This window comes from Medicago truncatula, chromosome 7 (genome assembly GCF_003473485.1).
Source record: "Medicago truncatula cultivar Jemalong A17 chromosome 7, MtrunA17r5.0-ANR, whole genome shotgun sequence".
NCBI lineage: Eukaryota > Viridiplantae > Streptophyta > Magnoliopsida > Fabales > Fabaceae > Medicago > Medicago truncatula.
The window spans coordinates 22,428,819-22,455,690 of NC_053048.1; the positions used below are offsets into that span (position 1 = coordinate 22,428,819).

Below are 26,872 nucleotides of genomic sequence, written 5' to 3' on the forward strand. Positions count from 1 at the left end.
TAACTGTCCTTGAGACGGATGTTGATGTATGCTTCTTCTACTCATGTGTTGAAAGAAGATGTACCCGTTGTTTATGCTTTTCAAAAGACATGAAAGAGTTTTAAGAAATGTTTTGTGAAATATTTTGCTTTAAGTATTAAAATAAAAAATAGAAGAAAATTTCTGAATTGAATAAATGAGAATTTCAAATAAATGGGACAGGTTCAAATTAATTTAAATGGGGTGGTGACCTGTATAAGATCCCGTATTTTATGTTTTTTTATTTAAATGTGTTCTAGTAAAATATTTTATAATAGTCAAGACCATGCTAATAATATGAATGTCCATGTTAATATAATTAAGTCAATAATAGAAAGGTGACAACTAGTATTCATGGAAAAATGCTGGGTAATTTACCCCAACTAATAAACATTCACCTTTTTAGGTGGTATCCATAAACCATCTTGACCCCACCAATAAATTGCTCATTATCATTGATTGGTGGGTAAATTACCCACCATTTTTCAAAGGTAATCTAGAAAAAACCTAATAGAAATAGTTAATTATTTAATTGTATACCTGCAAGTAGTGGGACAGGTTACTTCACTTTTTCCAACTCCCAGTAAACGTCACCACCACGTTTGGGAATTCAGTCTCAACCTCCTTTCCCAATTACCTAACCAACTCTTTCCACTCACACACTCATTCCACACCTTAGAAGAAGAAAAAAAAAAGGGTTACATAGAGAGACAGAGAAAAAGGGAACCTAGAGGGAGTCTGAAGGAGAAAGGAGAGAGTACAAGAAATTCACTATAAGGAGACAAGTAAGAATATCAGTTTAGTTTTTCTTATTCTTAAGGTATACTCAAAGCATCAGATAAATTTCATTACAGCTGTGTCACATTATTTAGTTTTTCTCCCTTTCCTTCTTGTGGAATTGGCCACTCTGAATACATATACTCAGTACATTTAACAAATGAGAGAATTCGGTTATTCCCTTAGATAGTCACCGTAATTAAGGAGAATAAGTGTCCCATGGAAATGATAGGCCAACTAGTAAGAGTATTAGTAAATAGAGGAAACCTGACAATAGTTGTGTCATATTAACTCTGAGCAAACCTTTATATTAGGGTCTGGATCATTTTAGTTTATTAGTAATTAGTGTATTCTAGCTTCACATTAATTATTTTTGGTTAGCAATGAAATATTCTATACATTAGTTATCTTAACCATGAATCTTATACCAATATTGAATGGCCAAGTTTAAACTGTACTGAGTTATTAAACAAAATTAGAAGGTTCTTTTTATGGATCAAAGTAAAATGAATTGCGTGTGTAGCAGCAGCTGAACTGCAGTGTCAAAAACAAATGCAATGAATAATAAAGAGAGGTCACATATAGATAACAGAATGAATAAAGAGGGTGGGAATCATACTTTAATGCAAATCCAAGCCTTGACTACAGTAAGTGAAATTGAAGCTAAAATAATGAACCTTTAATCGTGAAGGTATAGAGGTGGGAGAGCAAAGACCGCTGCGTGAGGAGTTTAACGACGGTTGTTGCGAAGGTAAGGGCATCACTCCACGCGCTTCCGTACGTGTATATGTGTATATATTTGTGTTGTGATAATTATCTTGGTGGTTTTGTTTCGGCATGAATATGTGTTATTATTTGTCTGGTGTTGTTTTAACATAAATATTACTTGTTAAGTAACTAAAATGGCGATTCAAAACTATATCCAAAGATGGGATATTAGACTTTTGATTTTAGGAGATTACCCCGGTGGGGTATTTACGGAGACATTCATGCATTAGATGACTCAGACAAATGCCCAATGGTGGGGCACTGATCACCGAGTTTTAGGAGTTACTACCCAACGGTGAGGTAGTGGCGATTCATATGCACTAGGTGATTCAGAATAATGCCCAATGGTGGGGTACTGAACTTCAAATTTTTAGGAGTTATTACCCAATGGTGGGGTATTGCCCAATGGTGGGGTATATTGTCCAATGATGGGACATTTGGCTCCGTTTAGAGGCGAAATCGGATCATGAGCATTGGCATATAGACTCACCAATAGGGATTAACGCATTTTAGTCAAGTTGTAACTTAAGGCTAGGGGTGGTGATTAAGTAACTGAGGAATGTATCTTGTACTATTTATTTATCTATTTATTTTTGGTTTTCTTTTAATTAAATTTATATCTGCATGCATATTTTTACTATGTTTGTTAGTTGGAGATGACCCTTACTTTTGGACAGATAATCATCAATTCGTCTTTCCTCCTTAACGGCGACGTCAGGGAGGTAAAGTGATATAGTAGAAGAAGACGCAAGTAAAGCGGTGGTGCACATTTGGAGGCTTGATAAATTCCGACAGTGGTATTAGCCTTGATGAGAAAACTTTTCGCAAGCATCCGAAACTATGGCCAGCTAGGTTTATTCTTGGGTAGAGAAAAAAGGGCCAAGTGTCTTGTTCGTAGGATACTTATATTTTTGATGTAAGACAACTTTGATTTACTATTTTGAAAGTTCAAAGAGAAATTTATTTATCGGTTTATTTGAAAGTCGACTAGTTTTACGTTACGTTTAATATTTTAAAAGAGAAAAAATATCCGTCTTTTCACTGTGAATTTTGCTAATTAACGTCCGAAAAATCTGGGTCGTTACAACCTGCCAAAGGCATGGCTCCAAGAATTTTAATAAGTTTGGAAAATGGTAATTATATGGGAAAGATACGTTGAACACAATAACACCACTATTCTCCCTAACAACTTTGAATTCCACTATTCCAAGTCTTTGATTTGCAGATACTTCACATCGAAGGTCTTTTGACAGTTAAGATGCCCTAAGTGAGTCATGTCCGACCAGATGCAGTTTCTTTGTCGAAAGTCTGAGGTCTTTTTACGGCTGAAATGCCCCAAGTGAGTCATGTCTGACCAGATGCAATTACTTTGTCATAATCCTTAAATTTTGCATAGATCGCCCTTGTGGGTTTCAACCTATCAAAATAATCATTTTTCATTTTTTTTATATCTCTAACTTTTGCATGGACCGCCCTTTTGGGTTTTTAGTCCATCAAGATGCTCTTTTTTGCCTAAACCGCCTTTTCAGGTTTGCGACTTATTGAGCTTTTTCATTTTAACAAAGTATTTCTTGATTGCATCAGTATTCTTAGGACGTACAAGTTCATCACCATTCTTTGTAATTAGGCATTCATTTACCCTTGGAGTCTGGTTGAAAAGATAATATATTTTTTAGCACAAGACCACTTTCTTGACATTCACGGGGACGAGACTTCTTTGTAGAAATCTTGATTTATCCTTTTGATATAATTATCCGTGATATACGACAATATTGTTCTTAAGTTCAAATAAAATTGGCCTTTATGTTGCGTACTAAGGAATGGAGGGGGGTTACCCCTGTTCAAGTGTGCTTTTGAAGTACAATATCCATGCAAGGCTGCTGGTAGCTTCTCGTGCCAGTCTTTGCAAGTGAATGCCATCCTTTAGACAATCTTTCTTGATATTTTTATTTGCAGCTTCGACGACTAAGATGCCCCAGTAGGCAAGATATCTCATTGGGAATTCATCCTCCTCTTCTTCAGCCTCAGATACAAAGAACTCAAAGTTTGAAGAGAGTATAGGGTTAACGTGTTCAATGGGTTTATTAATGCATGATATGATTATTGGTTTTGTCAAGTATATTAAAGTTATGATTATGCAGACATTTGGAAATGATTAAAGAAAAAGATTTTTTTTGGTTTTTTGTATTACGATTTTTCCAAAAAAAAGCACAAAATAAAACGAAGTCGGGATCAAAACGACCTCTTTATTAATGATGAAAATTCATAAAGCAAAAAGCCCCTAAACAAGTTCATTTCCGTATTTGGTGGGACAAAAAGATTTTTAAAAAAAAAAACATAAAACAACAAACAAACATATTAATTGAACAAATGAGTAGTAGAAAGAAACATCAGCAACGACCCAACTGCAGCTAAACATTCCATGTATTAACATTAGGTTCCAAGATCCGATAGCGGATTAACTTGCATATTGAGATTCAAAATATTCGAAAGGTATGACGTTTTTTTAAACCAACTTCTTAACTACCTTCTGCAATGCAAAATAGTGCTCAATAGTGCCCTTTGATGGAAAGCACAAAAGAGGTGGGGCCTGTACAGGGATGTCAATTTTGCTGGAATTGGAAGAGGTGCATTGGTGTAGACCAAGTAACATTGGAAAGAAATCTGCATACTTTATAGGAATTAAATCAATATGTGCTCTTGGTGCCTGTTGTCGAGGTTGTTGTTGATATTGCTGAAACTGGGGTTATTAACAGCGACAACAGGGTGATAAGCCAGATACTGTTGTTGAGGTTGACTTCCCACCACACTCATTTCCTAGTCTTCGGTCTCGGAACCATCAATGGGAACACTTTCTTTGACCAAACGTCCTTTTCGGAACCCTTATTCAAGAGGTATACCCACTGTTATCATATCTGCGAAGTTACTGGATGCACTTGTAACCATATGCCCATAATAGAAATGATCCAGAGTCTCTAGTAAAATCTTGGTCAACTCTTGCTCTTCCAGAGGTGGACGGACTTCTGCGGAAAAATCTCTTCAACGTTGGGCATAAGCTTTGAAGGATTCATTATCATTCTGGGTCATGGCTAGCAGTTCGTCTCTTTCTAGGGCCAAGTGCAACTTGTAGTTGTATCGCTGGACGAAAGCCTCGCTCAACTCATTGAAAGTTTTGATATCAGCCTTGTACAAACTCGTATACCACATCAGTGCGGCACCAGTCAAACTATCTTGGAAACAGTGGATGAGGAGCTCATGATTATCGGCATGTGGAGACATCTTTCTCACATACATCACCAGATGAATCTCAGGGAAAGTATTCCCTTTGTACTTCTCAAAATCCGGAACTTTAAATTTGGGTGGTATTGTAACGCCCTATTTCTATTAAAGCGATAATACACGCGAGTGAGTATTGTCTTTCTTAATAAAAGTTATTTTCTTTTCCTTTACTTTCTTGTTATTTACTTTTATGCTTTTCTTCTTCTTCTCCATGTCTACAGTGAACATGAGTGAGTAGAATTCTCTTGTCTTGGGATTGTGGGATAAGTCTAATGACATAATCCTAATCAAACCAAGCCTTCAACCCTAATCTTACATAACCCTAGTTTCTAATCTAAATTTACCGTTTTTACATGAATTAACCATTATCAAACTGTAGAAGCGAAAGTGGAGGGTTTGATAATTGTTAATCCATATCTCAAATATCAATTCATAAAACAAAAGTGGAGTTTTGATATTCTAACAAGTGAATTTAGACAAGGATTGTGAAACATGAAAATAGTCTAGCAAACCTTGGGAAAATAGGCGTGGTTGCTAGAGGAACACACTCACTGAGACCGAAAGGAGATGTGATAGGCTAAAGGGAAACTTGTCCTTAGAAATTAGGTCTAACACGAGGTTTTAGGTTTAATGGTTTGGTTTGTGAAAGATTTGTCGCCATGACAGACCAATAATCCCAAGCTCTCTTTTATTATTATTTTCAACCGTTAAAAACCCCAACTTTGCAAATTGAACTCTCTCTAATCATCAACTAAAGTTAATTGAATTAAACAACTCCTTGTCGGAACGATACTCTCTTTTCTTACTTCGATAGAACTGTGCACTTGCGGTTTTATCCCATCAAGTTTTTGGCGCCGCTGCCGGGGAGTTAACTAATTTGGTTAACTCACGCATGTGTTAACACCTGCGTGAATTAACTCATGCAGCGTGACTTAAGTCACACATGTGTAAAAACTAAGTCCCTTATTTGTTGAATACATCATATGCATCATCTTTAGTTCTTAGGAGAGCAGGAGAGCAGACATGGCGGATAAGGGATGGATATGTGTTATGGTACACTAAGGTGTTTCACCCCTCAGATTGTGCCACCTCTTCCAGGAGATCTTCCGAGGCCAGCAAATGAAGAGTAGATCATTGCACAGCAGTGGGAGCGGTACGATGCGAGAAGCTCGCCTGATAGCTATGACATGGTTAGTGTCGTTGTTGCCTACGCTGATGCACAGATGGGTCAAGAGGAGGTCATGAGCCCTCAACAGTGGTTTCAGGCCATGAGCCATGTTAGGGAGCCGATCACGCTGATCTTGACTAGGAGGCGAGGCCAAGGGCCGACAAGGCGGCAACAACAGCATCAGCAGGACCAGGAACAGGAGCAAGAGTAGTAGGACATTATGTTTTTGTTTATTACTTGTTTTTTGTTATTGTGGGATTTGTTGGTTGGTTTCCTGTAAATTATCATGACATTGGTTTATTGTATTTCGATGACACATTTCTATGACAATTATTGTTTTTCGTATCAAATTTTCAATTTAAATTATGTTGGTAATTTCTGTTTATTAAATTTATGATTTGGCATTGAAACAATGTGTTTACAATGTGTAAAAACACATGTAACAGGACGCATTGGCAGTTAACTGCCGAGGAAAAGAGAACCGACGACAGTTAACTGCCGAGGAAAATTCGACAATTACCTGCCGATAAAAATGAAATCGGCGGCAGTTAACTGTCGAGGGATATTACGATCTTTTATATGTGTGTTTTAGCCTTCTGATATGTGTATACAACAATTTTCTTATATTTGCAGTACTGATGTTATGAGAGTGGAATTGGTTTTGGGCTTTTAAGATAAATTGCTTTGTAGGCCGGCTAAAAATCCCAATCCAAATTTGAGCCAAAAATTGCAAGAAAAAATGTTTTGGTGTTTGTATTTGTAAATAAGAAAAAAAAAATAACCATAGGAAAAAAACCATAAATCCTAGGAGTTGATCCAAAGAAATGAAAGCACTAACTCGGCATGTGACCATTGGGCTATCCTTACGAATGTGAAATTATAAACGCGTTATATACTCATTTATAACATTCCTGGTATATAAAAAATAAATAAATAAAAATTGGGTCCCCAAATTTGGGAGGTTCAACCTCTTTGCATCCCCAAAGAACGGCTCTCTCAATCAAGCTAAGCCCATTTTGGCGGTACCAAATAAAACACATGAATTTTGCCACTTCATGTATGATTCATTTAAGTATAAAATTTACATTAATTTAATCCAATAAAATATTCATGTTAAAAGAAAGTACCTTTATACTCCCCTTTTAAGACGAGAATTTGATAGCGATAATTTATTTTATAATCATTTTGTAAGTACCACGCTTATGAATGATTAATCTTTGTTGAAATATATGTTAAGACACATAATTTGGATTCTTCTATCAGACATCAAACCACTCTTATTGACTAAGGTGTTTGAATATCTAACAATGACTGACTTGGGTCAACCATAAATTATATTTTACAATTTTTATGCTAAACAAAATGATTATAACAAAGAAACCAATGTAAACTACATCATATTTTTCAGTTAGTTTCCCACAACAAATCAATGGAAGAAAAACCACACATAGTAGTTGTTCCAAGTGCAGGATTCACCCACCTAGTACCAATCCTTGAATTCTCCAAACGCCTTGTTAATCTCCATCCACAATTTCACATCACATGCATCATCCCTTCAATTGGTTCACCACCATCTTCTTCAAAATCTTACCTTCAAACACTTCCACCAACCATTTCATCAATTTTTCTTCCACCTATAAACGTTGACCAAGTTCCAGATGCTAAAATTCTTGCAGTCCAAATTTCACTCTCAGTAAAACACTCTTTACCTTATATAGAACAAGAATTAAAATCCTTATGTTCTAGATCCAAAGTTGTTGCTGTAGTTGCTGATGTTTTTGCACATGATGTTTTGGATATAGCTAAGGATTTCAATCTCTTGTGTTATATATATCTTCCACAAGCTGCTATGGTTCTTTCTACTTACTTTTATTCATCAAAGTTAGATGAGATTCTTTCTGATGAGTCTAGAGATCCAAATGAACCTATCAAGGTTCCTGGCTGTGTAGCTTTTGATCTTAAGGATCTTCCTCTTCCTTTTCGATTTCGATCGAATATTGGTTACACAAAATTTCTTGAACGTGCAGAAAAATATCATCTTTTTGATGGGGTTTTTGTTAATAGTTTTCTTGAATTTGAAGAAGATGCTATAAAGGGTTTGAAAGAAGAGAAGAAGAAGCCTATGGTTTATCCTGTGGGGCCTATAATTCAAAAGGTGTCAATTGGTGATGAAAATGAGGTAAAATGTTTAACTTGGTTAGAAAAACAAGAACCTAAATCTGTTTTGTTTGTGTCTTTTGGAAGTGGTGGAACACTTTCACAAGAGCAAGTGAATGAGTTAGCTTATGGGTTAGAATTGAGTGGTAAAAAATTTCTTTGGATTTTAAGATCACCAAGTGGTGTTGCTAATGCTACTTACTTTGTTGGTGAAAATGAAATTGAGGACCCTTTGAGATTTTTACCAAGTGGGTTTTTGGAAAGAACAAAGGAACAAGGATTGGTTGTACCTTGTTGGGGTCCACAAATTCAAGTACTTGAACATAATTCAACTGGTGGGTTTTTATCTCACTGTGGTTGGAATTCAGTACTTGAAAGTGTTGTCTATGGTGTGCCTATAATTGCATGGCCATTGTTTGCTGAACAAGGGATGAATGCTACTATGTTGTGTGATGGTGTGAAAGTGGCTTTGAGACCAAAAGCTAATGATGGTGGGTTGGTTGAAAGAGATGAGATTGGAAAAGTAGTTAGGGAATTGATGGATGGTGAAGAAAGGGTTGAAATTCGTAAGAGAATTGAACATTTGAAAAATGCTGCTAATGATGCTATTGATGAAATGGGATCATCTACAAAGGCTTTGTCACAAGTGGTTGCTATTTGGAATGGTATTTAGCAATTAGCATAATATGAAGACATAAAGAATAATTCTCAATTTTCTTAGATTTGTTTTTGTTGTTTAATCACAATCCTTTTATGTATTTGAAGTTACTTGCTTGTGCTAATTTTTAGCAACCTTGAAGAGGTGTTCGTTCTATTCCTTTTATGTTCATCATAATAATAAATAATGGAAGGAGGAAGGTTTACCTAACTAAGGATATCTCACTAATTATTCACGGTTTGAAGCAAAAAGTTTAAAGTCACGCAAGTAATGTGAGTAGGTTTTTCTTTTGTTTTTGACTAAAATTTGAGTAGATAGGTATCTTAAAAGAGGGGGATACATTATATTAAGACTTAGACTAGATTTTTCACCCGTATTCCACTTAAGTTTATTGTAAAGGAATTGATTTACAAATAATAAAATACAATATATAATTGGTAACGGTGAAAAAAATAAGTTGTAAGGTCACATATCTTTCCATTTGCAAAGCTCTAAATATCAAAATATATGATTTTTGTGTTGTGTGTGAAATTTTTACACGGTTTAGTTTTTTTTTTAAAGAAACACCTTTAGGGCTTGGTATATATAATCAAGTTTACATGGAAATTAGGGTAGCCGAGTTTGCATGGAAATTAGGGTATTCTGTTTGTAAATGTATTAAATAAGTGTAGAAAATATTCTAAAAAGAAAAAGGCAACAAGATAGGAATGAAATAAGGGCATGAAATTGGTTCAACAAAAAAAGATACGAGCTAACCATTGCCCTTAGGGCATTGGATAAAGGAACAAAACTAGAAATTTTGTGTTAGAAAATGATAAAAAGTAGTCAAGTCAACTTGTAAAAAGTTTATAAATTGTTGTTTCCAATGTAAAGTTACTAATTTCGGTTACCTTAATCATTGCCCTAAGGGCAATGGTTAGCAAGACCCAAAAAAAAAAGTGTACAAAATATTGTAAAAAAAACAGGCATGAAATTAGTGCGATAAATTTTTCTAGTATTATACAAACTATTGTTAAAAAAAAAAAGGCAAGAGGATAGCAAAAAAAAAAGTTAAGAGGATATGAATGAAATTGGTGTGATCCATTTTTTAGTATTAAATAAGTGTACAAAAAATTGTCAAAAAAAAAAATCCAAAAAAAAAAGTATAAAATAGAAGGCATCAAATGTGATCATTGATATGCTCATAGTTTTTAGAACAAACGTGCAACATCAAATAAGTGTAGAAAATATTTCCTTCAAAACAAAAAAAAAAAAGCAAAAGGATATGAATGAAATTAGTGCGATGCACTTTTTTAGATGAAATTTGTTAGGTTAAATAATTGCAAACATAATAAAGCAAATGAGCGGAAAAAAATAAGTTAAATTGCTGCAGACCTAACAAAATTAATAAATAAGGATTTCGGTTTTGATCCTCTATTTTGCATAATTGGTTTATCTGTTTTAACTAAAAAAAGGTGATGGAAAATATTTTAAATGTCGTAATATATGATGCAAAGATGAGAAACAATCAATGTTGATGAAACCCTGAAAAAATTCCCCTAACAACTTTATTTAAAACATGTCATAGCACCATATTTAAAAAAATATTTGATGGAGGGACCAAACTTATCGAATTTTTAAATAGGGGGACCAATTTTACAAAATGGCCGTATAAATAGGGAGCCCAAATTGCAATTAATCCTTATACTAAAAAGATATCTTGTAAGATGAAAGTTACTTCATCTGCCTTGAAAGAGCATTGTCATTGTATATCACAACGACATTTACTCCAATATTTATACTAGCACACACCTTCACAACCTTACCCAAGGTTAGGCTACTAAAGCCCCAAGGAGAAGCTACAAAATCCCTTAAGTTTGGGATTAGCCTCTCCAACAATTAAATTTGACGATTTCTTTTTCACCTTATACTATTCTCACGTGTCAATTATTTTGTTGAAAATATCATTTGTTCAAATTATAGAATATAAAATGCTATTTTTAGATGATATAATTCAAAACTAGTAAAACTCGAAGTAATAATAGAACTTTGCTCAGGTGTGTCCAAAATTTGTATCATTTTAAAGATGAATTACAATGTATAAATTATCACATTTCAAATGATATAATCTGAACTTGTAATATACAAATTAGATTGTGTAATCAAAACCGTGTTAGCAAAGAAACAAAATTTGTGATAATTTTCTGCCACCATTTTTTCTTTTGGTAAATGGAAGGATAAAACTTAATTTAAACATGCATTAAAACAAATTATAAGCAAAATATTTAATACAAGCATATGAAACAACATGAATGAAGCATAAATCAAAAAAGTTGCATCCACAAGGTCCAAACATAAAATTTAAAAACCCAAAGTATACAACATAGTCAGAAAACTACTAAGTAGCATGGGCACCCCTACCACACATCCATCGATAGATCATCCCTCCTAGAACCTCTTGATGAATCTCCTCCAACCTCAGCCATGCCGGATTTCTATGCTCCATCTGACCACCGTTCATGATCCTTCAGACATGTTCTTTGATGCGCCCTAATCGTTCATTCATGTTTTTGAACTGACAATCTCCCTTCTCCTCAGCAACAACCTCATCAAGAGCCTTATACTCATTCAATATTAATTATATAACTGCATCTAGAACATTCTAGTACAAGATAAAACAACTACTTAATATCTAAAGACACTTATGCTTAAAATCAACATATATTATTGTTTAATTATTCTGCTTATATATTAATTGTTTAATCATTCTCCAGAACATTATGGTCCTGTTAAAATAGTTTTTACACTTCAACTTAATATCATTCTTCTCATTCTACTTATATATTACTTATATAATCATTCTCTATATCATTTTGGTCCTTATTTAAACAGCTCAAACATTTAAACTTTATTTCATCAAGAACATTCTAGTCCTTGTTAAAACTATTTAAACATTTAAAGTTTATTTAATCTAGATCATTATAGTCCTCGATAAAACAATTGTTTCATATCTAAAACTCTATAATCTTATTACACAAACATTTACCAAAAATTTTCTTGAGTATATAAACTTGTTAAGTTCCAGAAATAATTATTAAAAGGGTCATAATTTAAACTCTCCTTTCTTGCAATGTTTATTGCTACTTCACAATCATAAATATCACATGAACAAAAACATGTTTAATAGTTCACTAAATAAGAATTTTATTATTATACCTCAAACAGGTCTTGTATCTAGCCAATTGTGAAGTCTTATAGTGACATCCATTGTTAAGCTCTTGGTACAAGTTGTAACACCCCGTTTTCCCAATATGAAAATTTCTAAACATTTATCAGAGTAAACAACATAAACGGGATATCACATTCTTTTCTTAAAATCATAAACTGAATAAATAACTATTTATCCTTTAAAATTCAATAACAAAATCTTAAATACTTTGCAGCGGAATTTCTTCAATAACTAAAAACAGTCTTTGGCACTAAGGCCTCTTTATAAATGTCTCATAAAAATCCAATCTAAAAACATAGTCATGAATCTTCAAAAACAATACGTAAGGAATATAAAAGTAATAACAAAGTTCACATCCCGTTACGTATCAGAGCACCTAAAGACACACATGAGAGCTAATCCACTCACAACAGCAACTTAAACTCGATCACCTGCAAGTTACTCATATGAAGAGCAACATTTCCAAGCAGAAGGGGTGAGATTTCACAAAACAATAATATTAAGCATAGAATTCAACAATTATATTTAATCAACATCAAATCATCTTAATATTCATTATAGATAGTAATATATCATTTAGCACTTCAATCATAGTTTGTATAAACAATTACAACTTCACAACTTATCAACTTAAACATCCTTGACTCGACAAATGTGACTCCAACTCGATTATGCAACTTAGACCTCTTATATGCATGTGGTACCAATACGGAGCATCAAACCCCTATCGCTATTTGAGTATTATTATACTTCCAGAGCATCAAGCCCCAATCGCTATTTGAGTATTATTATACTCCCGGAGCATCAAGCCCCAATCGCTATTTGAGTATTATTATACTTCCGGAGCATCAAGCCCCAATCGCTGAATGCTAATGCATGGACTTGACCTCTTAAACATCTTAATTCAACGACCTCTTATATTAATCCAATAATTTGGAACATCATCATCTTCAACATCTTAGACCGACTCATGCAGCTTAGTTAAATAACAAACAACAACATAGGCAGTATGCAAACCATCATGATATAATAATATCGAATGTAAATCAACAACTCAATTATCAGACTTAAGTCATGTAATGTATATACAATTATATAACATTATAACAACATCAAATTATGAACAAAATCGCGTAATATCATAAAATAATTTTCAATATAACTATCATGCCTGTAAAGATATTACTATGAAATTTTAATATATTCTTTCGGCCAAAATAGCAGCAAATATTCGATGCTCATACATATGCACATAATCCTTTAGAAGTATACTCACTTTATAACCTATTTGAAATTAGCCAAGACACGTAAATAATTACTAGTGTAGCAAATCTATCCAAAAAACTACTAATGTAGCAACAATTCATAAATAAAACACTAAATAAATAAATGCATGATTAATGTATTAGCATCATTAGCCTGTTAAGCAGTATATTTCTTTCTAAAGGTATTAGCATCAGACTACGTTAGTTAAAATTAATGTTTTGTGAAACTAGAAATCACGACACAAATAACCAATTAGAGATCAGAAAAGCACCAGTTTCGGTGAACTTTTGAATCGTATTCAAAATTATTAGATAGCCGAAATTAATTTATCAAAACTAGGATTCAATAATATTCCTATGCAGCATCTCTCCCGAATTTCAAATATAAAACAACTTATGTATTTACGACTTATATTTTTGGCTTTTCTAACCCTAATTTCTCTAATCCTCAAACCTAACGACAACTACAAGGTTAAACCATTTTTCATCAATTAATCTCAAATTTCTCACCTTAACCCTAATTCTCAAATTCTCTAAAACCAATCCTACACTTGTTAAATTTAATCATCAGAATTACAGACTTAATAGAATTGAATGCTAGTCTCACCCTTATCTTAGAATAAGAAAATCGCAGCCTCTATGTGCTTCTCCCTTCTCTTGGCTTTTTCTCCCTTTTCTCCAAAATTGGTCGTACGTTCTATTTTTCTAAACTAGGTTTCTCCTATTTATAATCTTTTATTCTATTTTATCTTATTTCTCTTTCTCCCCAAAACTCTGTCAAATCTCATAACAACCCTTAAACTCAATATTATTTTATTTTCAAATCTTATTCTATTAAATAATATAATAATCTACTTAATAAATCACATAATCATATAAATATATTCTAAACTCTTCTTAATAAATTATAGACTCAATTAAATAATTAAATAAATCAAAACAGGCGTTACACAAGTGAGCAAGGGTAGCCACTCCCCATGAATAATCGATGACCAACTCAAGGTCACAAAAGTACTTGAGACATGTCATAGTTAGGGGTTTTCAAAATCAAACCAATCTAATGGAAAAACAGCAAATCAAATGTACCCAAATCGAAACCGCAAAAAACCGTATTTGGTTCGGATCATTTTTTTTACTCAACCACATGGTTTGGTTTGGTTTGCAACTTTTATTTTATCAACCAAACCAAACTAGACCGCAATATAAGAAAAACACTAATTAAACTGGCTCAGGGACAAAAGGGAAGGTAGAGAAAATAGAGAAACACTCTAATATTCTCAAAGAAAAGTTATATTACTTAAATGATTCAATGCTTGATGATTTGAATGTGCCTTTATTTTATTTAGTAGAGTGTCTAGTAGCTTCCTTATTATTCCATAGTATTCTAGAAACTTCCACATTATTCTTTATTATTCTAGAGGCATCCATATTATTCTTGATCATTCTAGAGACTTCCATATTATTCTTGATCATTCTAGAGACTTCCATATTATTCTTGATCATTCTCCCCGGGTTGGAAAAGACTCGTCCTCGAGTCAAAAGTCTTCTTCATCGCCAAAGTATGGTGAAAGATCAGCAACATTGAAAGTATAAGAGACTCCATAGTAATCCAAGGAAAAATCCATACTAACAACTTCCCAAGTGATGAGTCATTTATTGCTTACTTTTATATGCTTTTTAGTTTAGTTTTAATTAAATTTTATTTTATTTTATATTAGTATTATTTCCATTTTAGGATAGTTTACTACAAATTGCATTTTATTTTATTTCAGGAATGCATATTGGATGGAATGAGTCTTGGAGCAAAAGAAAGGGGCTTGGAGCTGATTGAATGCGAAAATACGAAGATTCGGAGACAAAAATACGTCTCCCCCAAGCCAGAAGCTTGGCACGGCCCGTGCCACCCTCCAGAGTCGCTTTTGCTGCTTTTGCTTAGATTTTAAGCTACTCTATTTTTAGCCCGAATGTAATTGCTTAGATTTTAAGTCGAATGTATGCTATAAATAAAGTAGCCATCCATCAACAATATCCATCTTTACTTGGATTCAATAAGTGACAATTGCTTTTCTAATTAAAGTTCTTTTCTTTTCCTTTATTTTCTTGTCATTTACTTTTATGCTTTCTCTCTTCTCCCCCATGTCTACGATGAACATGAGTGAGTAGATTTCTCCTTATCTTGGGATTGTTGGATAAGTCTAAATGACATAATCCTAATCAAGCCAAGCTCTAAGCCTTAATCTTATGTAACCCTAATGTTATCGCGATTTTCGGGTGTCAAGTCATTAATTAGGCTTGAACCTTTCAATCTTTGATATTCTCTATTTTTTCTTGGGAAGGGCAAAATGGAGAAAAACCCTTGGATTCTAAGTTCGGGGGTCGTTTTCACTACGGGAAGGTGTTAGGCACCCGCGGTGACTATAGTACTCTATAGGAGCCGTTTTCTTAGTTTTATGTCTACGCTTTATTTTTAATGCTATTTATGAAAAGGGAAATTTATTTATGTTAAGAATGGGGGAGAAAGTGTTTGAGGTTTTATTTTAGTGGACTTGGAGAGGTTTTGACCTCATGCCTACATACCCATTTAAGGGATCAAACTCCATGTAGTTCTCTTTCAAAAAATGTTTTTTGTGTGTTTGGTTAATTTTAGTTTTTGTTGGAAAATGGTTTTGAAGAAGAGAAAGAGGCCTTAAAGGCATAAGAGAAGAAAATGGTGAATGGTTGGTTCAATTGTTATTAAAAAAGTCTAAGTAGGAATTAGGATTCATTTGGATTTGGTTAAGAAAATAAAGGAAAAAATTCAATGGAGTTTTGACTCCAAGGTTTGTTTGGAAAAAATTGAGTGATGGAATTTATTATTATTTTTTTGGAAAATTGGCATTTGTCTAAAAATCGCGTTTCCTAAGCATACATCTAAACGGTAAACATGCAACGTGTGTGCGTGTCGGTGCTTGTGTCGGTGTACATCATTAGAGTCCATTGTCCTTTACACTTTGCCCTAGTTTACATGCTATGGTCTTGCGAGTAATTAAAAGAAAGCTAATCTACCTAAAATTATTACAAACCCATTTGATATAGAAATGAATAGAAAAATGATGCCTAAACTATGGGATGAATGAAATGTGAGATGAAATGGTTAGTATCATAAGGCATAAAAATGGTAGAAAGGTAAACAAAATTGAATAGAATAGCAAGAGAAAAAAAAGAGTAATGAAATGAAATAAAATGGCAAAATATACCTAAAATTGGTTATGACACTTAGACATGCACATGACCTATAATCCTCTCATCATAGCAATGTAAAAGGGGTTTGATTTTGAGCTATAATGTGAGAACAAATAGGACACATTCAAGCCAAGAATTATGACACATTTTTAAAGATATTTTGCACTTTATTTCTTGATAAAAACACACATTACTTGCAAAACAAGAAAGAAATGAAAATCTACATCCACAATCAGCAAAACATACATATGATCAGCAACACATTCACCATGAAATTACACACCAATCATCCACATCACATGCCAACATTTTATGAGAAAATATACCACAAAAATGCACAAACTTAGATCAAACACAAAATTAATCAAGAAAAATAACACACACATTTTTATCATTTATTAAACCATTGAAAAATATCACAAAAGTATTAAAATGTATTAAGAAACATATAACAATTTTTTTAGGAATTTTTAGAGAAAAAATTAAGCACACAGAGGTTCAATTAGCAAAAAAGCAGGGTGCAGATAGCAAGAAAATAGCAAAAACGGAAAAAGAAAAGCCCAAACCAAAGCCAGGGGATCCGGATTCACAGGGAGCATTGGATTGATCCAGGGAAGGAAACCCTAGATCCAACGGCCAGGAACGAAGGGGATTGGACCGGTCTTGGACCGGTCCGGTTCACTGGCTTATATAAAGGATTGAGCACCGGTTTTTTCATTTGTTCCTTGTCTTTCGCTCTCTTCTCTCATTCTAGTGAGAGAAGCTCTCACTTCTCTCTTCTTCCCTCTCGCCGGATTCTGGAAATGAAGATGATCTTCATCTTCTCCGGGGAAACTTGTTCCTCCGGCGTGGGGGCCGGCCGCCCAAAGGGTGGCGGCGCCGCTGCCGGAAGTTGAACAACTTTCTCCGTTTTCAAAATTTTTTACACTTTTGGAAATCCTTTTTCGTTCTAAACACGAATCCGGCACTGGTTTTTTCAAGCAAGGCTTAAATCTTTGTAGATCTACACTTTTGTTCACGGTTTTGAAAAAGATTTTTCTTGATTCTTTTTAGTGTTTTGTTGAACGAAGGCTTTGGAACTTTGCAGATCTATATTTGATTCGTGTTTGTTGATATTTTTGAGAAAGAAAGTGGAGTTTTACGTGTTTACCTGTGGTTTTCAGTTGGAGATCTTGAGGGAAGATCTTCGGAAACACTTGAACTTGATTTTCGTTTGTTGATTTCTGGCTTTGAAACCGAAAATAAATCGGTGTTTCTTCACTGATTTGATGTCTTCTTCTTTTTCACCGGTTCAATCTTCTTTGTTTTCTTTCTCTCTTCTTCTCACGGTTTTCTCTGTGATCGTGCTTGGATTTGTCGCCAAACGGTGACGGATTCGCACTTGAATTGCAGAGAAATCAGTTCGATGATGATGATTCTTCAATGAATCACTGAGAACTGTGATGAATTTGTTGAATTTTGTGTTGATTTTTGATTCTGGAGAATTAGGGTTTATGAATGTTCTTGGTGTTCTTGGTGATTTTCTGAGTTTTTGATCTAACTAACAAGAGAGAGAAATTTCTCAGGTGTTTTTGATGATGGCGCGTGACTGATTTTTTTTTTGACTTGTGCATTGAATGCGCCTTTTATAGGCTGCCACTTGTATCTGAGACCCAATGGGGCACTGCCACCTGGAATTGGACTTAATTTGGCTCTGCCTTGGACTTTTGACTTTAAGGACCTTTCTGCAAAATGTAAAAAACGAGGACTGGACTGTAAATAAGAAAAATGGACTAGAAATGTAATTTTGAAAAGTTTTGGACAAAAATGCAATTTTGGAAACCTTTTGAGGGACCAAAATGCAATTAAAAGAAAATTGAATTAAAATTGGTAATTTGAAAAAAAAAGTAAAGTGAAACCTAAAATAAAATCAACAAAAGGACTAAAACGAACCAATTACTGACATGAGGTATTTTAAAATACCTCCCTGCCGAAATTTTGACAGGAAAAGACCAAAATGCCCCTAGGGACTAAACTGACTCAAACTGACTCAGATGCAATTTTTGAAATGATTTTTAAACAAAGACTCAACAATAATTCGTACAGACAAGTTGAAAAGACTCAGAGGCAAACACAGGGACTAAAATGGGTTCCACTACAGGAAATGACCAAAATACCCTTTTCTAGAGCGGCACCGATCTTGATTTCTCGCTTGTTCTCCTCGGTACCTATGTTGATAAGCTCAATCTCTTCCTGGTGAGGCTGAATGGCTTTCTTTTCTTGCTCAAGTAGCCGAGTGATCTCATACGGTATGTCATCACCTTCCTCATCTTCGGCGTCATACACTGGGAATTCAAAATTCGGAGGGAATGCAGGGTTACTGTGCCCAACGGGTTTATTATAGTTCAATCTGCGTAAAATGGTTGGATGATTTTAGAAAGAGGTTTTTTATGCAGATTTTTGAAATTAATAAGAAAATACAGATGTTTTGGTTTTTTCTGGCATTACCATTATTTCCAAGGAAAAAAGCACTAAAAAAAAAAAGCAGTCGTGAAAGAAACGACAATTTCAATTTTTTTTATTAATCAACGGCAATGCCGAAACAAACGTGCCCTTACAGAAAATATCACTCTCGCTTTGGGCAGAGCGAGAGGATTGTTATTTTGAAAAAACAAGATACTTAAGCAACAAGGTATATTACTCAGAAACATGCATGATTGAGGGAATGTCAATGGCATCCCAATCTCTCGCAATGCCTCCTGGTGTAACAAATACAGGCCTCTGGCCAAATCCAGTTGCTTCTTCTGTGATTGCGTTGACAAACCCAGCACTATAGAATGCCCCGGTGGAAACTCCTGAAGTTGGGGAGAAGCCAAGACCTTCCTTATGCTTGTTCTCACGAAGCTGTATTAACCTGCCCCAGCCGGCAGCTTGACCCTCTTGGACGGCTCTCTGTGCATCCTTCAAAGAAGCCATTGCAGTTCCATCCCTCTTGGGCTCCGTACCTTCGACAGTTAATCCTTGAAAAGCGGTCCCCTCTGCAGACCCTGCCTCTATGCAAGAGAAAGATGATAGCTGGCTAACCAGGTATGCTTCCTCTCCATGAATGGTAACAAGCTTTCCACTTTTTGCAAATTTCAACTTTTGGTGCAAAGTAGAGGTCACCACCCCCGCGTCATGTATCCATGGTCTCCCCAAGAGACAGCTGTAAGAGGCGTTAATATCCATGACCTGAAAGGTGATTAGAAAGGTTTCGGGGCCAATAGTTATTGGCAAGTCTATCTCCCCGAGAACGCTCTTGCGGGTTCCATCAAAGGCTTTGACCAAAAAAGTGTTCCTCCTCAAAGGAGTTCCCCGGTAACTCAGCTGATCCAGCGTTGACTTGGGCATCACGTTCAAAGATGAGCCAGTGTCTACTAACACATTTGATAGCATGTCGGACTTGCAATTCACGGAGATATGCAAGGCCAGATTATGATGCTTTCCTGCTTCGGGCAATTCATCTTCACTGAACCACAGATTGCTGCAGGCGGTAAAGTGATCCACCGTGACTTCATGATCCACATAAGCCTGCTCCAATACTTTCAAAAGGGTGCCTCTGTGGGCAGCGGAACTCAGGAGTAGAGACAAAATGGATATCTTCGACGGAGTTTGCAGCAGCTGATCTACAATCTTATAATCACTTCTTTTGATCAACCTCAAAATCTCGTCCAGATTAGAATCCTCTATAGACCGGCCTGGTTGGCTCGCGTCTCTGTTAACGGGAGAAACATCAGTCGGGGTTGGCTTGTCAATGGGTGGCACGGTTGGCGTAGCTGCCTTCTTTTGAAACAACGGTGGACGGACTCTTCCGCTTCTTAGGGCTGCTGAAGTTCCTTCGGCGGTATTGTTCATCACAGCCAAGGACACCAGAGGCACTTCTACTCCGTTTTCATTTATGGTAGCATTATATTTGTACGGGATAGCCCTATCTGAAGTATACGGTACCGGTCCGGGCAACCTTATCACCAGAGGCTCAGCATTCTCCTTCAAAGGCATACTCTTGACAGGCGGATCGTGAAAAACTGCCACAATCACGCAGACATCACTAACAGTCAAAAAATTATCATTCATCAAGCTTTGGATGTCATCTTGAACGGTAAAGCAACCCAAAGGATTACGAAGGCATCCTAGGCACTTGGCATGATCATGGCTGAACAAAGAAGCTTTGCACAGCTTGATGTGTAGAGGCACCAGAGGAGTTGCGACGTTACAGACATCAAGTCTAGGAGCTTCCTCACATACTTCGATCATATTTACAGCGGCATGATTTGGAAGAGGATTGTCGAGGACATGCGGGACATTATTCTCAAAAGTCAGCTTTCCTTGATCAATGAGCTTCTTCACGATATACTTCAAAACATAGCACCCCTCGACATCATGACCCAGGGCGCCTTGATGGAAATCACATTTGAGATCGGACCTGAACCTTGGAGGCAACGGATCAGGTGGGGGCTTGCCCTGTCTGGTTGTACAATGCCCTCTATGGAGTAAAGTCGGAAGCAACTCAGCATACAACATCGGTATCGGAGGGAAAGTAGGTCTAGCTTGCTGATTTTGTTGTTGTTGTTGAACCGGCAGCTGTTGTTTCATCTGTTGAGCAATTGCATTAACGGGTACCTGAGGTTGACCCGGTGGCAAGGGATACTGATGATAGAATGGCGGAAAGAAAGGATGCTGAGAGTACGGCGCATATGGGTATGACGGAGGCATTTGGGCAGCATTAATAGGAGCAACAGTAGCCATGGATTGACCGGCTCCGGCAGACACCATCCCTACTTCCGTTTCTTTCTTCTTGTGGTGTCCGTTACCATACCTCTTTGATGCATTCACAGAGGATTCAGCTTTTTCGAACACAATGATTCCTTCTCTGACGGCTTCTTCCAGACGAGTTCCCATGGTGACCATCTCCGAGAAGTTATTCGGGGCAGCAATAATCATTCTCTCAACATAATCCTTTTTCAAGGTCTTTAGGAATGTCTGGGTCATTTCTTATTCATCAAGGGCGGGAGTAATGCGGGCAGCTGCCCCCCTCCATCTCTGTGCGTATTCAGGGAAGCTTTCCTCCTTCTTCTGGGAGAGAGATCTGAGGAATTCCCTGTTCGGCTTCAATCGGGTATTAAACCCATAGTGGCTTTTGAAAGCATGGCTAATTCATCAAAGGTATGGATGTCATTTTTGCTCAAACTAGTATACCACTCTGCAGCATCTTCCATCAAGCTATCTTGGAAGCAGTGAATCATGAGTGAATCATTGTCTTTGTAATTACCCATCTTTCGGACATACTTGATGATGTGGTTCTGGGGACAAGTCAGCCCATTGTATCGGTCGAAATCCGAGATCTTGAACTTCTTAGGGACATCCACCTTTGGTACCAAGCAGAGATCTTGAGTTTTGAAAGAGTCCGCATTCCCTCGATTAGCTTTGATTTCATGACGGAGTTCTTTAGCAAGTTCCTCCATCCTTTCTTCCATGGTTTTGATCACGGGGATGTTTCCGTGCTGTGTGTTGATGTTAACACTTTGAGGCATGGCATGCACAAGAGGCTCAGTGACAGCTGCCGTTGTTTGTGGCAAAGTAGTATTGATGGAGACAGCATTTGTTGCAGGAATCGGACCATTGTTAGCAGTACCAGAAGTGCCTGCTGCAGTACTAGGAGTGAAAAACGGTGGGAGTCCATACGGGAACCCAGTTGGCATAGCGAAGCGAGCGTCAGTAGATGCAGTTGGGATCACACTTGTAGTTACAGGTATAGCTGTGGCTATAGGGATAGCTGTGGCTGATTGTTCCTGAGTGGCTAGAAGAGTAGTCATGGTATCATTGGCCTTAGCCAATTCTTCCCTTAGAGTAGCTAACTCGGTACGGAGCTGAGCATTTTCTTCTTCCATAGCTACCGAATTCTTCTTTCTGTAGAGTCTAGTCCGATGTATTCTGTCAGGTTCGTAGACTTTCCGAGCACGAGCCACCTTTCAATCTGTGGCAGAAGAACCAGGAGGCAGTGAGCACTTGGAAACCTTTTCTGACTTGATGAATGATGCACATGATGCATATAGACAAATTAGGAGCTTTGTAAACAATATCTAAACAAGCAAAGCAAAATGAAGTGTTTACAAGACGAATCCCTTTGAAATACTAAGCCAAGGGAAGACTTTGAAATATAAACAAATAAAACTCTCAAGCATAGGAAGTGGTGGGATGATCCTCAGACTCAGACTCCGAATCCGAACCGCAGTATCTAGCATAGAAGTTGCGTCGTCCTCTAGCTCTCTTGAGGTCCCGCATAAGTAACTCATCCTTTTCTTCAAGTTCCCTTCGGACCTTAACCAATTCCTTCTTCAGCATCAGGTTCTCATGAGTCTTCTGCTCATCCTTACCATCCAAAGTCATGATTAGATTTTCAGCTTCATTGTATCGGGCTTTCCACATCTGTTTCTCACGACTCTCCATAGCTAGATGCTCCTGATACATTCCCTGAGTTGTGGGAGGTAGAGGTAAAGGTATAGATGGAGCAGACGCAGACACATATCTCATAGCAGGGTATGGCATACCAATCTCTTCAGCTCGGTTTATTACCCACTGAGTATAGGCCTCATGAGCAATACCAGATCTCACACCCAAATGCTTCACACTCTTCCTACGGACCTTAGACCAAGCCCCTATGAAAGCCTCCCTTTGTCCGGTGGGGGCGTTCGAATAGTAGAAGAACTCTGGAGATGTAGCAATATTGATGGGCTTTGCCTTCATTGGGAACCCAAACTGTCTCATAGCAAGCTCAGGATTGTAGTTGATTCCCCCACGGGTACCAAGAAGAGGTACATTGAGAAAATCTCCACAACCAGTAATAATTTCCTTAACCTGAGCGGCGGGAGTGATCCAGACCACCTCGTTAGGAGAGAGACCCATCATCCGCTGTGAGTAGGACCAATCCTCCGAGTTGTCATGGAAGGAGCTCGGAAGGTGAGAAATAAACCACCTATATAGGAGAGGCACGCAACAAAGGATATACCCACGACCTTTGAGAGTCCGGTCATGGATAGCATGATATGTGTCAGCTAGCAAGGTAGGAACCGGATTTCTGGAATGGAAGATCTCAATAGCATTCATATCCACAAAGTTGTCGAGATTCGGAAAGAGAATGAGCCCATAGATAAGCAATGCAAGAATAGCCTCGAGTGTGTCCTGACAAGTAGTTTTGAGATTAGCTTGCTCAAGTAGATACTTTGAAGTGAACCCTCGGATGTGAGACTTAGTAGTAAGATGCTTGGAGACATCGGAAGTCTTGAGATAGAGATCCTTAGCAATAACCAAAGGAGTAAGAGAAGTCCCGGGACCGATTAAAGGCGTCTTCTCGGCTATAGGTGAATCCAACAAGTGGGAATAAGCCTCAAGAGTAGGGACCAATTGGAAATCCGGGAAAGTGAAGCAACGGAAACTCGGGTCATAGAATTGCACTAGAGTGTGCACGAGCTTCTCTTCAACATTAGTCCGGAGAATAGTAAGCAAACCACCATATCGGAGTCGGAAACCTGTTTGATTCTTAACCTTGAGTGCCAAATCTCTCAAACTAACCAAATCAACCTCCTTGAACTTGTAGGATTTAGTCTTCTTCATACCTGTAATGTTTACAAAGTTTTGAATTTGTCCAATCCTTCGATGAATGCATGAGAAAAATTTATGCATGAATGCATGTATGCATGATTGTTTTTTTTCAATTACAGAGAAAACATGGAGGGTTGAGATTAAAGTCGAGGAGCCACGGGCGGACACGGTGCCCGGTAAACTAGGGCTTAGGATAATAGTAACCAAGGTTCTAATCAAGTTCCCAAACTGCAACCTCTCTTACGTATATCATGGTAGCACGGGAAAACGTCCGTTCCATGTTTATTCGCAAGAAGGTCTAGCTTGAGTGTAGTATCGCGTGACGACTAAAACTCGAGACAACACTCGGTTTAGCCACCGCACTACGTCCTAAAAAAGGCCAGGGATGGGTTTGGTAACTACGGTCCATAGCATCGTCGCACAATTGAAAGCAAAGTGCCTAAGCATGACAACACACGCCGACAATATTACTTCCAAAATGCCTCAGCTATGTGAGATTGATCGCATAACCCAATACACGAGGCAACCCTCGGATCGAATTGTCGATTATATCTCTACCTATTCATAAGTTCACTCAGCCCGGGTAGATATTCTCACCCCACACGTCAAATGAAAATAAACAAGTATTCACATATGTAAGCAATAAAACAAAGCGTAAATATAAACTAAGGAAACCTAGGCGTGACCCGCTTAAAAATTCCCCTTTGAAGTCGCCATTTCTGTTATCACAATTTTCGGGTGTCAAGTCATTAATTAGGCTTGAACCTTTCAATCTTTGATATTCTCTATTTTTTCTTGGGAAGGGCAAAATGGAGAAAAACCCTTGGATTCTAAGTTCGGGGGTCGTTTTCACTACGGGAAGGTGTTAGGCACCCGCGGTGACTATAGTACTCTATAGGAGCCGTTTTCTTAGTTTTATGTCTACGCTTTATTTTTAATGCTATTTATGAAAAGGGAAATTTATTTATGTTAAGAATGGGGGGAGAAAGTGTTTGAGGTTTTATTTTAGTGGACTTGGAGAGGTTTTGACCTCATGCCTACATACCCATTTAAGGGATCAAACTCCATGTAGTTCTCTTTCAAAAAATGTTTTTTGTGTGTTTGGTTAATTTTAGTTTTTGTTGGAAAATGGTTTTGAAGAAGAGAAAGAGGCCTTAAAGGCATAAGAGAAGAAAATGGTGAATGGTTGGTTCAATTGTTATTAAAAAAGTCTAAGTAGGAATTAGGATTCATTTGGATTTGGTTAAGAAAATAAAGGAAAAAATTCAATGGAGTTTTGACTCCAAGGTTTGTTTGGAAAAAATTGAGTGATGGAATTTATTATTATTTTTTTGGAAAATTGGCATTTGTCTAAAAATCGCGTTTCCTAAGCATACATCTAAACGGTAAACATGCAACGTGTGTGCGTGTCGGTGTACATCATTAGAGTCCATTGTCCTTTACACTTTGCCCTAGTTTACATGCTATGGTCTTGCGAGTAATTAAAAGAAAGCTAATCTACCTAAAATTATTACAAACCCATTTGATATAGAAATGAATAGAAAAATGATGCCTAAACTATGGGATGAATGAAATGTGAGATGAAATGGTTAGTATCATAAGGCATAAAAATGGTAGAAAGGTAAACAAAATTGAATAGAATAGCAAGAGAAAAAAAAGAGTAATGAAATGAAATAAAATGGCAAAATATACCTAAAATTGGTTATGACACTTAGACATGCACATGACCTATAATCCTCTCATCATAGCAATGTAAAAGGGGTTTGATTTTGAGCTATAATGTGAGAACAAATAGGACACATTCAAGCCAAGAATTATGACACATTTTTAAAGATATTTTGCACTTTATTTCTTGATAAAAACACACATTACTTGCAAAACAAGAAAGAAATGAAAATCTACATCCACAATCAGCAAAACATACATATGATCAGCAACACATTCACCATGAAATTACACACCAATCATCCACATCACATGCCAACATTTTATGAGAAAATATACCACAAAAATGCACAAACTTAGATCAAACACAAAATTAATCAAGAAAAATAACACACACATTTTTATCATTTATTAAACCATTGAAAAATATCACAAAAGTATTAAAATGTATTAAGAAACATATAACAATTTTTTTAGGAATTTTTAGAGAAAAAATTAAGCACACAGAGGTTCAATTAGCAAAAAAGCAGGGTGCAGATAGCAAGAAAATAGCAAAAACGGAAAAAGAAAAGCCCAAACCAAAGCCAGGGGATCCGGATTCACAGGGAGCGTTGGATTGATCCAGGGAAGGAAACCCTAGATCCAACGGCCAGGAACGAAGGGGATTGGACCGGTCTTGGACCGGTCCGGTTCACTGGCTTATATAAAGGATTGAGCACCGGTTTTTTCATTTGTTCCTTGTCTTTCTCTCTCTTCTCTCATTCTAGTGAGAGAAGCTCTCACTTCTCTCTTCTTCCCTCTCGCCGGATTCTGGAAATGAAGATGATCTTCATCTTCTCCGGGGAAACTTGTTCCTCCGGCGTGGTGGCCGGCCGCCCAAGGGTGGCGGCGCCGCCGCCGGAAGTTGAACAACTTTCTCCGTTTTCAAAATTTTTTACACTTTTGGAAATCCTTTTTCGTTCTAAACACGAATCCGGCACTGGTTTTTTCATGCAAGGCTTAAATCTTTGTAGATCTACACTTTTGTTCACGGTTTTGAAAAAGATTTTTCTTCATTCTTTTTAGTGTTT

At 36.6% G+C, this 26,872-nt stretch overlaps 1 protein-coding gene and 1 long non-coding RNA gene across 2 annotated transcripts; both read left to right on the top strand.

The window, feature by feature from the left end:
• Positions 1-601: 601 nt before the first annotated feature.
• On the top strand, positions 602-2,522 carry LOC120577151 (uncharacterized). Its single transcript, XR_005643205.1, has 3 exons — positions 602-803; positions 1,487-1,546; positions 2,241-2,522. It is a non-coding gene; the product is annotated as an uncharacterized lncRNA (long non-coding RNA).
• A 4,794-nt stretch (positions 2,523-7,316) lies between these two features.
• LOC11436814 (hydroquinone glucosyltransferase) lies at positions 7,317-9,039 on the top strand. The gene has a single exon (XM_003622572.4). It carries the CDS (start codon positions 7,440-7,442, stop codon positions 8,838-8,840), a length of 1,401 nt encoding a protein of 466 aa, XP_003622620.2. The 5' UTR covers positions 7,317-7,439; the 3' UTR covers positions 8,841-9,039.
• Positions 9,040-26,872: the final 17,833 nt, after the last annotated feature.

Bases quoted from the DNA above. Each gene is read 5' to 3' on its own strand.
- LOC11436814 (XM_003622572.4), top strand. From the start codon at position 7,440: ATGGAAGAAAAACCACACATAGTAGTTGTTCCAAGTGCAGGATTCACC.